Source organism: Narcine bancroftii, chromosome 1 (assembly GCF_036971445.1).
Source record: "Narcine bancroftii isolate sNarBan1 chromosome 1, sNarBan1.hap1, whole genome shotgun sequence".
Classification (NCBI taxonomy): domain Eukaryota; kingdom Metazoa; phylum Chordata; class Chondrichthyes; order Torpediniformes; family Narcinidae; genus Narcine; species Narcine bancroftii.
This window is the reverse complement of record NC_091469.1, coordinates 452,824,742-452,841,995: the sequence shown is the minus strand read 5'-3', so window position 1 is coordinate 452,841,995 and position 17,254 is coordinate 452,824,742. Positions and strand designations below refer to the sequence as shown.

The 17,254-nt window shown below is 42.4% G+C and overlaps 1 protein-coding gene across 7 annotated transcripts in view; it reads right to left on the bottom strand.

Annotated features, from left to right (window-relative positions):
* The window catches only part of LOC138751791 (rho GTPase-activating protein 21-like), a 228,084-nt gene extending 218,414 nt beyond the window's left edge, over nucleotides 1–9,670 (bottom strand). For 5 of the 7 annotated variants that reach the window (XM_069914584.1, XM_069914583.1, XM_069914582.1 and 2 more), the window contains exons 1-2: nucleotides 9,408–9,650; nucleotides 8,287–8,523 (exon numbers count right to left, since the gene is read on the bottom strand). In XM_069914584.1, coding sequence (XP_069770685.1) covers nucleotides 8,287–8,370 — 84 coding nt within the window. In that variant the 5' untranslated portion in view covers nucleotides 8,371–8,523; nucleotides 9,408–9,650. Of the gene's footprint in view, nucleotides 1–8,286; nucleotides 8,524–9,407 lie in introns of all 7 variants that reach the window. The other 2 variants (XM_069914578.1, XM_069914577.1) reach the window with 2 other exon arrangements.
* Between the last annotated feature and the right edge of the window lie 7,584 nt (nucleotides 9,671–17,254).

The window sequence follows — 17,254 nt, the reverse complement described above, 5'->3', positions numbered from 1 at the left end:
TCCATGGACAGGACATCAGTGTCTATAATGGACTTGGCAAGGTTTGACACTTCAGCCTCCTGCATTCCTGGGCATATATTTTCAAACCAAACCATGATGCAACCAGTCAGTATACTTTCCATCATAGTACACCTGCAGAAGTTTGAAAGAGTACACGACAACATGCCAAGTATCCTTAGATGCCCTGACTCCAGGACAGGCTCTTTGATAAGTATACTCTCAGGAACTTGAAGATACTAACCCTCTCCACCACTATCCCACCAACAGTGCAGAGTCCCTCAACGTCCCCTTCTGAGAGTCCCCAATAAGCTCCTTGGTCTTGCTCTGGCACCATCCAACCACTTTCTTGATGTCCATCTCATATACTGTCTCACTATTCATCCAAAAATGGTGGCACCCTCATAAAATGTATAGATTCGAGTTGGAGCAGAATGACTTGCCATTCATTGTACAGGAAAATGAGGTGTCCATATTGATGATAAGAGAGAAGGAGCTGCCAATTCATACTGATCAGGGTCTGCCGAGGAAAATGTTGAAGATCCAGTTGTAGGGAGACAAATAGACTCACTGATCCAGAATTTTATTGTTTGCTTTGCTGATATGATGGAGTTAAGTGTCAAGCCAATGTCAATGTACACCAACCTGATGCAATTTAGGCAGGTAGAGGGTTCCAACAGGGAAGGTCAACGCTGGAGAAATTAGGAGGGATATGAAGTGGACGTGGACGAGCCTTTGGGGAACAGCAATGATTGTTCTATTAGGTCTAGGATAGTTATGGAAAGAAATGGCGAGACCACAAGTTAAAAACTGGAACTGGGGCAAGGCGAATTTTGAAGGTACAAGAACCAGATTGAATTGAATGGAGCATGTTGCTTAAAGGAAAAGGAATGTTAGAAAAATGAAATGTTTTTAAAAGTGTGATGAATGTGAAACCATGGGTTGGGGAAGGAAGAATTTAAGAGATGTGCTGGAAAAGTTTAAAAAAAAATAATACAGTAAGGAGTTAGTGCCAGGGGTATTGGTAGAAGCAGACAGAATATCTGTGTTTAAGAGGTTTCTAGATAGAGAAACGCAGGGCATATGTATCATCTGTAAACAGCAGCAACTTAGTTTAAGTTGGCATCATGTTTGGCACAGACATCAGGGCCTGTTCCTGTCCTATATTCTGTCAGACGCCATGGATTGTTTTACCCCAATCACTACTACTCTCCCATTGCAGGAAATACAAGTAACCACGCATTACAGCCATTCAAGTAAAACAATCATTATCCAAAATTTAGAAATAGAGAATGCATGTTTAAAAAAAAAAAATTTTTTTCAACTTTCATTTCTTGACAAGCAGATAATGCAGCATCATGCTACAGAAAATAACAATACCAACTATTTGCTAGCAAACGCTACCCGCCAACACTAATATCACAGGTTGCCTATATACAATTTTCACATTTCCAGATCAGAACATCACCCATCACTTGTCAATTTTAATTAATTTTCAGGGATGCTTAGTATTTATTGTCCATCCCCTACTTCCTTTGTGATGAACAACACTCTTGAACTACTGTATCTGGAGAAGGTGCTCCAGACAATTCCAGGATTTTGACCCAGCAATGATGAAGGACTAACAACATATTTCAGAATCCAGATGATGCGAAATTTGGAAGAGAGCCTTCAAGTACTGGCGTTTCCGTTGTTCTTTCTGGTCACACTTTTAGGTGCTCCTTTTGGAGTATCCTGCTAACTGGTTTGACCTAACCATCTTGAGAGGTTTTGGAGCGGTTATTAACCAGACAAGTGGAGAGTTTTTAAAAATCACTCTTTTAGAGTGCCTTGTAGATGGTGGAAAGGCTTTTCTCTGTCAGATGGCAAGTCACTCCCTGCAGGATACCAACTTTCCCACCTGCTCCATCCTACTCACTTTACTGTTATTACACTCTTATAATTTGTTTTCACTTCAATTACAACCTCCATGTTCCAGTGTCTAAAATCTAAAATACTATTACAGTCCCAGCAACCCACATTTGTACATTCTCCCCTCACCTCTGGTGCTCCGGTTTCCTCCCACCCTCCAAAAACATACAGGTTAATAGGTGTATTTTGAGTGGCATGGACCAGTGGGCCTGTTACCATACTTTATCTGTACATTAAAATTATAATAAAAATAAATGATTAAAACATTTTTCATTTATGACATCTGGTATCTCCTACATTTCGCTCTTGGACAAAAAAAATTACCACATTACAGACATAAAAGGCATAAATAGCATGCTAACTATATATGAACACAAACAGGAAGAAACTGCTTTCAGAAAGTGTGTTCACAAATACGACTTCAAAACTGATGAACATTCAGGGACATATATTAGAGGGCCCTGCTACAATAAGGCAGATCTTAATTTGTGCTCGCTGCAATACTGTCAACTTCATTCTCTCTTTTTGTTTAAAATGGTTGGCTTTCAATTTTGTTTCCCATCCATCTCTCAAAAATTTGTTGTGCAACTTCATTAAATTGCTCTGTATACATCCTTCATTACTATTTTCACGACCACTGGTCTCCATTCCTCTTTACACAGATAATTTTCCTGCTTCCATTCCACAATAACTTGAATATCAGAGGCTGAGCAGTTTATTACACTGCTTTAATTCTAATCAAATAAGAAAGCCCCATTTGAAAGGAGTTACAAGAGAAAGCAGATTTTGTGATGTGATTAAACTATCATTAGGAAGCGCAGCCAAAAATTAATGAGAACCCAAATACAATGCACAAAAACCGAATCCACATACATAGAGCCATTTTACATTTGCATGTAGTCAACTTCCATTATAAATTCCTTTGTCTATTACTATAGGTAATGCGAACTGTCACACTGTGAATACAGCCTTTCCCCACGGTATCAGAGATCCTCACAACTAAAGCTCAAACCTCAGACTAACACATTAATGTTCTTCAGATACAATATTATCATTCAAAACCATGGTGTAGCCAACAGCCAATCATCAGTTTCATAAACTGTCCTCTGATACAGCGTCAGAAGAATACCTCAGGTTTGAACCATCTTCAGAAAATCTGGTTCATCTCAAATCAGAGGGAAAATGCAGCCCCTTCGACACAAGTAGCAAGTGAGGAAAAAAAATCAATTGCATTTGGAGTTATGTTAAATCATACTACAAAACTGGCATGGTTCAGTTTCCACAGATGCCTCATTCATTACCTGGGGAAAGCTTACGTTGGACATACATAATTGTTTTTAAAAAGACATGGCTAACAGAACTTTATATGATATCCCACAGCTTCTCTAACCACCGTGTATTACCGGTTTAGAACAAAATTCCCAACTTTTCAATGCTATTCTTTTAAAAATAAACCCTAATGCTGACTAAACTGTCTTTGTGGCTTACAGCACACTTTTAGTGATTGATGTATTTAATTTTTCTATTACCCTACTCCTTGCATCTTCCAAATAACATGACCTGTATTTCTGAAAAATGTATTACCTCACCAAAGTGCTGATATAAATATACAAAATAAATCCAAGAAGTTGGTGGTTGGTGCAGATTAACTTGATTTTCCACTTACTGATGATAAACAGAGGCAGGTGGTTAACATTGTGATGTATTAAATAATCACAAAGAATTTAAAAAAAGGTTTGCCAGCATCCTTCATTACCACCAATGTGAAATGATTTGAACTTTTTTGCTGGCTGCAAATTTAGGTTCTTGGGAGTCACTATCTCGGAGGATTTTTCCTGGACCTAACACACCAATAGCACTGTGAAGAAAGCATGTCAGCACCTCTACTTCCTCAGGAGTTTGCGCAGGTTTGGTATGTCACCAGAAACCCCGGCAAATTTCTACAGAGTTGTGGTGGAAAGTGTGCTGACGGGCTGCATCACAGGCTGGTATGGAAACACCAATGCCCACGAGAGTAAAGCTCTCCAAAGGATAGTGGACAAAGCCCAGGACATCACAGGCAAAACCCTCCCCACCAATGAGTACATCTACAAGGATTACTGCCGTTGGAGAGCAGCAGCAATCACCCAGCACACGCTCTGTTCTCGTTGCCATCAGGAAAGGTGCCACAAGACTCACACCACCAAGTTCAAGAACAGCTGCCACCCTTCCACCATCAGACTCCTCAACGACAAACTCAGTAAGAGACTCATTTAAGGACTCTTACTTGTGGACTTTATTGATTTTCTTTTTGTTTTCTCTGTACTGCACAGTTTATTGACATTAATTTAATGTAGACATACAGCATGGTAAAAGGCCCTTCTGGCCCATGAGTCCGTGCCACTCAATTACACCCAATTAACCTAACCCCATATGTTTTGAATGGTGGGAGGAAACCCATACAGACACAGGGAGAACATACAACTCCTTACAGACAGCGGGGGATTCGAACCCCGTTCCCTAGCGCTGTGACAGCGTTGTGCTAACCGTTACACTAACCTGTTATCTGTTTGCAGTTCCTTTACTTATTTACATGTTTATCCTATATACAGTTTATTTTTTAGCACTACCAATTATTGGTAATTCTGACACACCCAGAATAAATCTGAAATCTGCACACAGAAATGTGGAAAGTAATCAACAAAATTTTCACAGTAGCAGTAAATAAAAATTGAAGAGCAATTTATTAGAAATAATTAAAAAAAAAACAAATTTAATGATTACTATAGATACATTTCTCAGTGGACTATTTGGGGAGTTTTCTCTTTACTGAGTCCTCCAGTGAGATTAAAAGTAAACATGCTAGTATCATGGCATTTAATATTAGTTAATAAATGGAAAAATAAAGAAAAACTCAAAGATAGCTTCTTATATATTTAAAGAGAATGCAAAAGCATTAAATAAATTTGGAAAAATAAAAGGTGCGGAATGATTTTACAGTACATACTGGCAACAATTATTCCACCCTGACCAGCATTGTAGGCAAAGACAAGCAGTCAACGACAAAGTCTTTTCTAAATTTAGACGTTCAGGTAACAACAGAACATTGTTGTGGTTCTGGTAATTAATTAACTTTTTTCCAGTTTAATTTAGAAAAACAACTGAATAATTTACTTCGCCATCAGAAAGAGCCAAGTATAATTTAAACTCAATTGAAACAAAAGTTTAAAAAAAAAACTTTAATCACCAACTCAATGTAATGGGATACGGTCAGAGGCACCACATATTATTTAAACTGAGAACCCGATTCTCTAGCAATAACAGAAACACTTGCCATTTCTTTTTGTATTCTGATGATACGAAAAATTTGCACCTGCCACAGTTAGAGCGACATCATTCCCATCTATATCCATCTGCCCCCAGCTTATCAGAAGACATTCGGTGCTTCACCAAGATCCAAGTACCCTGAGAAGATGGCTGCCACCTTTCATGAATCACTGCAATTTACTGGTTGATTACAAACAATTGCCTGAGAACAATTAAAGACATCTGTGTTTGGACACATACAAGGCCTGACTAGATAAGCTCACCACCTTTTCTTCCTTAACATGGCACAACAATCTAACATTTGCACACTACTTTTTTTTTTAAATATTTTCTTAAATTATAAAACATTCTCAAAACTCCATGGCAAGAAGTCATAATTACTAACACTGCATACTAACTCATGAATATATCTGTACTTTAAAACTGTAACTAAACAACAGCTGCATGATAATAATATTGGAAATTCTCAGCAGATCAGGCTGGACATGTAGGAGGAGATCTTCAGCCTGAAACATTAGCAGTTTCTCTTCCTACGGATGTGGTGTAATCCGCTGATTTTTTCCAACACTTTCTGTTCTAATTTTACATTTCCAGCATCTGTAGTGTTCCTTGATTTTTAACAGCTCCAGTGATAACAGATTCCCAGCTAGCAACTAAGGACGCATCTTGGAAATATACAAATATTTATCAACCATTTAACAAATATCCCTGCTATCTTTAACCATAAATTGGTACGGTTCCTTAAGACACATTCACACAAATCCCCATATGTTAAACTAAAACAGCCACACAAACATACACGCAGCAGATCATTTTCACTGACGTATTACATATACAAAAATGCCATCCGAGTAATAGATATTTAAAAAAATTGTCATGGTTAGTGGATACAACACAATGGATTTGTCATTGCTAGAGCATATACAACAATTTCTATTTATTTGTTTATTTTTAAAGAGAGACGGCACGGTACAGGCCCTTCCACCAAAGCGCCTGTACTGCTCAAATGCATCACGACAAACCCCTCTTTTTTTGGGAGGGTGGAAGGAAAAGTGTGAAGCCGAAAAATTTAAATTTCAGAATTTTAAAAATAATGCAATTATCACATGTGGAAAATAAATCATGGACGAGTTTGAAATAATTCAAAACTGTAATACTTTCCTAGTTTTAAAATACACCCAAATGAAATGATCTTGTTCCCACAAATCAGCTCAATTCAAGAGAGTACTAGAACTAAGAACGCAAGAAAATAGGAGAAGCCTCTCATGCCAAACCCATTGTTCAATAGGATTATAGGTGATTGATCCCATCTCATCTCTTCTATGCCAGTTCCACATAACCGTCAATTTCCTCATCTTTTCAAAAATTATCTACTTATACTGAAGATCTAACCTCCACAACCCTCTGTGGGAGAGAAGTCCAGAGATTCACCCACCTCATTGAAATGATCCTACGCAACTCAGTTTTAAATAACCACTACCTAACTTGTAACTGTCCTCTCATTTGAGATTGTCTCATCAGTGGAAACCTATTAACATATACCTCATTATGTCCTATAAATGATCTTGTGCATTTCAATGTCTTCATCCTTATTCTTCTAAGCTCCAAACAACGCAACTTACTCATCATGATGGATCACCCCTGTGAATCTTTTCTGTCATCTTACCAAGTTGGATCTTGTGGGGACTCATAATATTCAAAATATTATTATACATTTTCCTAGCCATTTCAAAATACTTCAGCTTCAAAATTTGGGGGGGGAGGGGGGGGCAGGTATCCACAGTGAGCTATTCTCCAATCACCTGAGATCTGGTATTCCTTGTCTGAATGAATGGTACAGCAGTACAGACCCACCTTGACCACTGAGATGCAACAGACTGGACACATTGGAATCAAAAGCAAAGATCTGCTGGCAGGCCGAGTAAAACAGATGCTCCTTGACACACTGAATTCCTGCAGTAGTTTGTTTATTGGATAAGAACAATGCCTTACTAAAAGTAAGTGATAATGATACAAAAAGCACCTGAGGCTTCCTCCTTCCTGCCAATACATTCTTCAGCTAGGTTGTATGCTGTAAAATGCAAGTGTTACGAGATCATCTTAACCAGAGTATATTCCTAGCTTCTGAGGGAATCAAGACAAAAACATCATCTGCTCCTCTCTCCATAAATCAGGGGTGGCAAACCTTTTAGTTTTTAATTTAGACCTACAGTACAGTAGCAGGCCATTTCGCCCCACGAGTCCATCCTGCCCAATTAACCTACAAATCCCCCCCCCCCCCACCCCCGGTACGTACTTGTGGGCCAAAATGGCTATGTGTCCAAATTAAAAATTAAAAGGTAGGCCACCACTGCCATAAATACTCCTGGCCTCCCAAGAGATTTGTTTTTGTTAAAAAAATACATTTTTTTTTTGCATTTTGTATGATCTTTTCCAGAACATTTAAAACGATAACTGTGCCTTCATCATAATGTCACTTAACTACAATACTGAAATTGCAAAAGGTATTCTCCATACAAAGTTCCAACTTCCAATTGTCAATGTCTTTCAGTAGTCTCCAGATTAGACCCACCTTTTTACTACTGTAATACTACTCAGCAACCCTACCATTGAAAAAAGAAAGCAATAACCAGAATCTTTCTCATTCAGTGATCATTTAAAAACTACCATTTCAGTCATCAGAAGTCTTTCCAACAACTTTTTTTTCCCTATCACTTTACATAACCGACATTAAAAAAAAAACTGTCACTAAATTATTTGATGAAATTTCGACCATTCCTCTTTGCAACTTATGCAAAGAGTGACAGAATATTTTCGAGTGCGCTTGTGCACTCGCTGAAAAAGTATTCCGGGAACAGCAAATCAAAGCTCTCGATTTTAAAAAAATAGCTAGTAGTTGCGTCGAAAAGCTTACAGTGAAAGACACAAGCCCTCTGGAGCATGATCTGTTGAGCCGGTCGGGCAGAGCGCCCAATACAAGATGACAACACACAAAAGCAAATGCTGATCCCTCCGTCCTGAGCCTTGTGCGAAAGCCATAAGCGCTCAAATCACACCTCATCTTCAACATACCTCATCGTCCCCAATAGATGGGCATCTTCTCCCATTTCCATCTCCATCCTCCTCTTCACTTGGACAGGATCGACGTGTCGCCATTATTTCATTCCAATTTAAAGCGACTCCAGATCAGGAGAACACTCCCTTGGCTCGGTTCGTTGAAAAATCCATGAACAGTAACAGCAACAATAAAAAAAAGGGTAGGTATTATTCGCCAATCGACCCGTCCTTCTTCATTGTTCCTTAAACGACCTGAAAATCAAAAACAACACCGATTGTCGCAAATAAATCAAAATCAGTGGCTCACTCACATATTTACAGTTTTCCTTAAGAAACAGCCATCATCTGAATGCACTGACTCAGACAACTCTAATTCTCCCGACAGGAACTCACATATCATTCCATCAAAACGAGGAGACGCCTCCTGTTCTAATGGGGAAAATTAAATTTCTGTTCGCCAGCTTTTCTGACAGCAGCTGGGCGACACCTTCCAAAGCGGAATTACCTGATTTTCCCCAAATATTTGTTGTCTCCTCGGCCAAACCGAACCCCCCTGAAACGGAAACAAAGATCTCTTGGAGCAAAAATACCCCCCCCCCCATCGCCACCCACCCACCCACCACCCCCACCAAAAGTGACTGGTTTTAAAAGGAGGAGGGTTCCGAGGCAGCCGGTGAGAGGATCTGAACAGCCTGTCCGGGCTCCTGACGCCCACCCATTTGCTGTGGGTGGTCGTGTGTGATCATTCGCCCGGGTTACACCGGGATGTGCAAATATAAAATCTGTCAGCGTTTCCCACGCCTGCAGCTCCAATGGTGGGGGGGGGGGGGGGGGGGGGGCAAATTCACAACGATCTCCTGCACAAGATCTTGATCAGAGGAGCCACATCCCCCCCCCCCCATAAAATCTGTCAGCGTTTCCCACGCCTGCAGCTCCAATGGTCGGGGGGGGGGGGGCAAATTCACCATGATCTCCTGCACAAGATCTTGATCAGAGGAGCCACATCCCCCCCCCACCCCACCCAGGCCCAATGGTTAAGGCAAATTATGTGGCCGGTGCAGAGCCTCCGGCACTCGCTTCCCTCCGCGAAAGTGCGGCTGTGAGGGCGGGGAGAGGACCGTCTCCCGCGAGCACACCTTGTGGCGCGGCGGGGCGAACCGAGGCCTTAGTCCACAAGTCGTCTTGCGCTGTTGAGCCCCGGTGCCGACCGCCCTCCGTCGGCCGCCGACTCGCCGTCCGCCGCCGCCATGGCGGTCCCCACCTCCCGGTCGCTCTCCTCCTCCTCCCCCTCCCCTCTCTCCGGCCGCTGTCAGTCGCCGCTCCCTCGAGTCCAGCCTCGCTCCGTCCGCCTCACTCACTCAACAAACGAGAGAGTTCATCACCGGCGCCATGATTTTTCTCCCTCCCGCCCCCTTCACCGAATCCCCGTAGGAAAATATCGCCCAAGTCCACAGCCGCCGGCGAGCAGCCAATCGCACACGGGTTGACATCCGTGGCGTCGCCGCTGGACGAATAGGATCGCGTGTTTCAACCGCCCCCTTCTTTCCTCTCTCTCTCTCTCCACACCCCCTTGCCCTCGCGCTCTCCAACAATTATTCCCAACTCCGGGCCAATCGCAGCTCGTGCTCGCGCCTTCTGGACGCCCCCCCCCCCTCCTCCTCCTCCGCCGCCGCCGCCGCCGCGCTGCCCGCACTCCCACACACTCCCGCCGTCCAGTGTAGCCGCCCCTCCAGCTTTCAGACCCACTGATACACGCCTATGTTACCAAGTCAGCTCCTCGGTTGCTTCCCCTAGTGTGTCCATGCAGAATGTGTTTCCTGATCCTCCCCCCACCCCATATGCCCTGATAGAAAGGAGACAAGTGGACAAATCGTTGCAGGGCGCTGTGAGCTTCAGCACGATGTGAGCTGCATAGAAATTAAGGGTGGGCAGGGATGGCTAATTTACTCCAGTTCGCCGAACAGTTATTTCTGTGGCAGAGCGTGTAATTGCAACGTTGAAGGGATAGGCGACCCATTCCATGCAGCCACGTCGCTGATTGTTCATTCCATATGGGGGGGGGGGGGGACGGACGGACAAATCGTGTTTGGGGTGCACCCTTTTATCTATTTCCCGGGACTTGACGCTTTTATTGGGCCAAATGCTGGCAGTGCGACCGATTTCGCACCAGATCTCCATCCTCACGGTGTCTAACCAGACGGATTTGACACTGTCCGCTCGTTCCTCGCGGCGGAAGTGGAGTTGCTGTTTGTTTCGTAGACTTTTAGTGGCTTGCAGAGATTTTTGTTGTTGTCATCAGCCACTCAGACCAAAACAAATAGAGAACCCTTTGTAATTTCTAGTGGAAGGCTCCCGTGACATAAATAATGTATGGGGCGGCTGCGATCGATTCTCCAGTGTTTTGTCATCCTTTATGTTATTTCGGCGTCTTTTTCTCGCAGACCACCCCTTCTGAGATCCGTCACTCCTCTTTCATTCATTCATTCGTTCTCTCCTCGCTAGAATCAAACTCCGGCTCGCATTCATGGCCCATCCACTTCGAGTGGACGCTCTCATTCGGAAACAGGTTCGGTCGAAAGCAAACATTGAACTGGGGCTCGTTGCTGCGGCGATTTGATCAGCAGTGCAAGGAGACGCGCTCAGCTCGGCTCTCGATACCAATGAATGCATTGAGATGATGTAACTTTGTCCATCATCTTTTTTTTTAAACGACACCCCGTGGGGTCTCAAGGTTCAAGCTTGAAGAACGGGTCAGGATCCGAAACGGGCGGGCACCTCTCGTCTCATGTTTCCGGACGATCTCCGGACCCCTGCTTATTCTCAGCGAGATTTCGGCTAGACGTGGATATTATTAGAACATTCCACACTCACCCGAGCGCTTTTCATTTTGGAAAGACAATTGGAGGGGGTGCATTTCCAAAATGCATGCAGGTTGGACGTGGATGCTGGATAAGGGTTCAAGGCAGATAACAACTCTGAACATCATACAACTTAAACATTTTGACGAGAACTGAACTTTCCCTTTGAAGATTGAGAACATTTAAAAAAAAGGAGCAGGGATGGGTCCATGAGCCTGTTTCGCCATTCAATGAGAGGTTGGCGCAATTGAAAACATTCAAGCAATCTCTCCACTATGGAGAGGTTGCCAAAAGATTTAATGCCAATACCTATTATTTTTAGAGGGGGACGTTCAGAGTTTAGACTGTCAATTGGAATCCCTCAAATGTTATTTTTTCATTAAAATAAACTTCACCTTATAGGTGATGTAGTGGTGACCACCAATTAATTAACTCCTTATTAAAGAACCTAGATATATCTCTTTTGTCACATTTGGAACAAAGGTGGAGATGGTGATTCTTTGAGGTGGATAAATATCCCTTAATGGAACGTCGGACAAATGTCTGCAGACATCGTGGTTGAAATAAAAACGCAATGCTGGAGAAACTCGCCAGGTCAAACTGTGTACTTTATATCGCAAACATAAAGATACATAACTAACATTTGGGCCTGAAGTGCACCAAAAGAATATGAGGATCTAAAGTATCTATTTTTACATAGAGACATACAGGAGAAGGCAGATGCTGGAATTATCTGCCTAAGGAACTCAGAAGGTCCTGCAAATATGCTATGCTCGCGCTGGACACTCCACTAAATAGAAAATTTAACTCGAAGAATTATCAAGATCTTCTTATTTCCTGAGATAGAGAGATCACTGAATGTGGTTTCTTAGAATACAGTGCTGCAAAGATATTGTAATGATGATACTCTTCTCACACTGGTTTCTATCGGTGAGTTATACTTGACTTGTGCACCTCTGATGTGTACAGTTCCACTGTTTCATAGATAAAACCAAATCATTAAACTTACTATAAATATAGTATTATAATTAAAATGGTGCATTCACTCAACAGATCAGGCATCAACTATGAGAGGGAGAATAGCTTTTCCCATGCACTATGAGAAATACAATAAACACGAGGCTACGCATGATACAATATAATTGGTTACGCAGGCTATACACCACGCCCCAAAAGTTAAATAAATGGGACCCAACAGTATCAGACAGATGATTTCGCTGTAAGAAGGAAACGGGAACAACAGTACATGCAATTTGGGCATGTGAGAAAGTGGAAATGTTTTGGGAAGATCTAAACCAGGTATTAAATAAGATCACAAAAAGCCACATACCAAAAAATCCAGAGGTCTTTCTTCTAAGTAATATAAGAAGTAAAGAACTTGGACTCGATTTGGATGGATCACAAAAAAGATTTATTAGGAAAAAATGTTCTATGTCAACCTGGAAATTAGAAGATAGCCTAAGAATATAGCAATGGTACATAGAAATGAATAAACATATTCCATTGGAAAAAATAATATATAATTTAAGAAATAACATCACAGTATTCGAACAAATTTGGGAACCGTACATGGAACACAACAGAGAAGTCTTACCATGAACCTCCACCACCTAAAATGACTGAAGGAGAAGACAACGAAATGAACTGACCCAGTATGTAAAAGTAGAAGACACAATTTTCTTGTTTATTTTCATTGTGTGATGACATTGTTTAATGGGTTTAATGTATCATATATGTTGAACATTGAGTGGTGAGGGGGATGGGGGGTGAAGGAGGGAGGGAAGGGAGGGGGAAAAGGGGAGAAAATGACACTGTATATTCAAGAGGGAAATGTTTGTGTGATTTTGGTCAGTATGGTTCATAGTGTGAAAAATAAAAATTTTTAAAAAAACTATGAGAGGGAGAGAAACAGAATTAATTAATTTGAAGGAAGGGAGCAGGAGCACATATTTGCTGGGAGGAAACATTTGCTGGAATGCAGAGATCCTGATGAATTTAGCAGCACGACATCTTTTATATTTATTTACTCCATTTCCTTCCCCACAAATAGAAAGGTTGGCCCATTGCCAGCTGAAAAATTTAGTGCAGAAATTCACACATCAACTATTAACTTGAAGACTTCAAGTAATGGTAAAATGCTGCTACATCAAAATAAAAATGTCTGAGTGATCGCCCTGTCAATCAAGTTTGGCAATAAAGTTATTTAAGTCACTGAAGATATTTTTATTCACAAAATGATAAGTAACCACAATTTTTTTCTGGACAAATGACCATATTTTTATTAGAATAAGCCAAGCCCCTCATCCTCTCTCTGCCACCCAGAGGGAGGATATAAACTCTGTTTTCCTCCAAAGGTTGAGTAATTCCAGCATCACTTATGTTCACCATTTTTTGCTTTACACTTAATTTTCCATAACAGTTTTATTTTGCATTGAACATTCTTTAAAAAGAATGATCACAGAGCTTTAATACCACATAAACACTTTTGTAAGTGTAATTTCCATGATAAACCGATATGTGTACATTTTGTCATAATTAACTTGAACTCTTTTATTTCTCATTCTTTGATATGGCCATGCAATTTTTCATTTGGACAAATATAATAAATAGGATTTTTTTTGCTTGAGGTTACGTATCAATGATTTTTCACTGTCCTATAAATCCTTATCATATCATTTATGATTTTTAGACTGCAGGCAATCAAGGAATTTTGCTGCTACACGGGCAGTCCAAAAAGGAATGTGCAGGAATTTTGAGTCAATATCTGCACCGCGATTTATCCTGCAGGACCGCTACAATTTTTTAGGAGGAACTGAAACAAATCATTGAGAAATCAATATAAATCACTGGAACAATTATGATTTTTAGATTGCAATGTTGGAAATATTGTGGAAAAAATTAACATAATTACTGCCTGTGTGTTCGTTCACACTGGGGCCTTTTTAGACTGCAAGTACTTAAGTGCAACAGTCCTTGTGGTTGGAAATGCAGTAGAGTGGATGACTGTCAACGAATTTTTCAGTACTGTTTACACTGCAGCCTGCCCATGTTGTTCACAGTCAAGAAATGTAGATGGAATATTTAAATTGATTAATATCTATTCACCATAATTCTTTATTTTTTATCATACTTAATTTTATGCAAGATCACCAACCTGAAACATTAACCCAATTTTTCTCTCCAAAATATTGCTCAGCTTCCTGATTAATTCTATAAGTTTCCAACTTCATCAATCGTTAATTTCTTGTCATTATTTAGTTCTTATTGCACAACTCCATGGCAAACCACTCTGCTTTTTCATATTCAGTCATCATAATATAATTTTTATTCCAATTTTCTAGAATATTAAATACACATATTAATTTCCAATGTCTTATTCATTTTTTTATTTGACACTTTCTCTTTATTACAGCAACATTCCACAAGTGCATCTTTTCATTCAGTTATTCTGTACAACCATTATTTAGTACAATTCCATGTTATCTTTTAGGCAAGATTTCACTGCACTTTAAGGCAAAAAGTCAAATTTCTGAAAGTAGATTATTTGTAGGATATCTTGAAGTATCCTAATTTGCAGAATGCAGGTTCCTGATATCAGTGACTGTATGTACCAAGCAATGCCAGGTACTTCCTCAAAGTAAGTACAACAGAAAGACATGAGATGGAATATACAAATATGCTGGAGAAGCTCAGCAGGGAAAGCAAAAACCACAGCAAGTAAAGTAACCAATGTTTTGGGTGTGGGCCCTTCAGACTTTCTCAGTTAAAGACATGAAATGGAACTGGCTGGTGAGATAAAGGTAAAAGATGACCAGGGTGAGGATTGGACCCATTAAAGATCAGCGTGGCTGGCTTTGCGTGGAGTCAGAGGAGATGGTGAAATTTTAAATTAATATTTCTCACATCTTTGCTGCGGAGAAGATCATGGAAAGCAAGGAATTGAAGGAAATGCATTGCAATATCCTGGACCACATCATAAGTACTAGGGAGGAGGTATATTGACAGCCTTGCAGTATATTAAAAGTATGCAGAGACTGTGATGGAATTAAAAACACAAAGCTGGGAAAGCTCAGCAGGTCAAAATTGATGAAGAGCTTAAGGCTGAAATATTGGTTATGTATACCTTTTCAATATAAAGTACACTGTTTAACTTGCTGAATTTCCCCAGTTTTGTGTTTTTATTGTAATATATTAAGGTGGACAAATCCTCGATGAAGTGCTTCCTCACACCTTATGGAAAGCTAGGTGTGGTGCACTATTAGCTACACACAAAGATAAAGACTGTACCACAGGCTTTAATCCACAAAGACTTCCATAGAGCCAGGCTGGCTGTGGCTGCAGCAACTCTGAATGAGGCCTTAGGAGGCCAGCGCAGGCTTATATCCTGGAGGGTGATTGACACCCGACTGGGTGGGGCTTGATCCATTCAGGCCGACTGATTGACAGCCGGCCAGGTGTTGTCTTGTCCCCTTACACTCCTGCAGGTACAGAGGTTGCCCACTGCAGTAGGCCACCACATTCACCCCCTTCTTTAAAATTGTCCCGGGGGGGGGGGTGGGGGGCAGGACAGTAACAAGGAATCGCACCCACTATGTACATACAATATTTACAGGTTGAGACGACTCGGCGGCTGCCGGGGTCTTTGTGACCATCGTAGGACTGGCTCCTGGTCACTGGTCAGAGGAGAAGTGGGGGGGGCTGGCGGCAGGGGTATGTGAGGCTGGTGTGGTGCCACGCGGAGGGGTGGCCAGGGGGGCTGGGGTTGATGAATACGGGTCGTGGGGGGGGGGGGGGGGTTCGTCTCCTAAGGCTGAAGCGGACCCCTAGTAGTGAAGGAGGCCCTGTGTGCCCCATAGCTGCCTGGGGATGGGGATGTATGCCCGGACAGCATTGTCCTGGGTTGGAGGGTGGAATGGTGTGGTGGGTGCTCCTGCTGGTGTCAGGTCCCTGGTTGAGACGGTGTCCTCCCTGCCACTGCCGAACCTAACGTAAGGATAGTTATGGTTTGCATGAAGGAGGAAAACCTGCTCCACCAGGGCTTCAGCCTTGTGTGTCCATACATGCTTATGCAGAAGCACCAGTCCCGAGGATGTGAGCCATGCTGGGAGTGACGTTCCAGTCACTGACCTCCTGGGGAATTGGAACAGGCGTTCGTGAGGGGTCTTGTTGGTAGCCGTGCACAGCTGTGACAGAATGGCATGGAGTGCCTTAGGCAGGGTGTCCTGCCAGTACTCAACGGCCCACCTTTTTGACCTGAGAGCCAGGAGGAGACCTTCCAGACCATCCCATTCTCACGTTCCACTTGCCCGTTGCTTCTCAGGTTATAGCTTGTAGTGCGACTTGTCTTGATGACCCTCGCCGTCAGGTACTGGCGCAGCTCGTCGCTCATGAAACTAGACCCCCGGTCGCTGTGGATGAAGGTGGGGTAGCCAAACATGGTGAAAATCTGCCCCAAGGCCCTGATGACGGTGGCCGTGGAGGTGTCCGGACAAGGGATGGCGAAAGGGAATCATGAGTACTCGTCCACTACTGTGAGGAAGTAGACATTTCGGTTCGTGGAAGGCAGGGGCCCTTTGAAGTCCATGCTGAGATGCTCGAAAGGCCAAGTAGCCTTTACAATGTGGGCCTGGGGGGGTCAGAAGAAGTGGGGTTTGCACTCCGCACAGACCTGACAGGCCTCGGTCATGTCCATGACGTCCCTGATGGTGTACGGCAGATTTCAGGACTTAACTAAATGGTACAACCAGGTGACATCCGGATGGCAAAGGGACTCATTCAATGCCTGCAACTTGTCATCATGCATAGACGCGCAGGTGCGAGAGAGGGCATCAGGGGAGTCGTTAAACTTCCTGGGGCGGTACTGGATGTCGTAGCTGTAGGTTGTCAGCTTGACTCTCCAGCACAGGATCTTGTCATTCTTGATCTTGCTCTTGTGGGTAGTGTTAAACATGAATGCCACGGCCCACTGGTCTGTGAGGAGCATGAATCTTCTGCCGGCCAGGTAGTGGTGTCAGTGGCAGACTGCTTCCACAATCACCTGGGCCTCCTTTTCAATGGTGGAGTGCCAAAGCTCGGAGCCGTGGAGGGTCCTGGAGAAGAAGGCAATGGAGTGCCCCCCTTGGCTG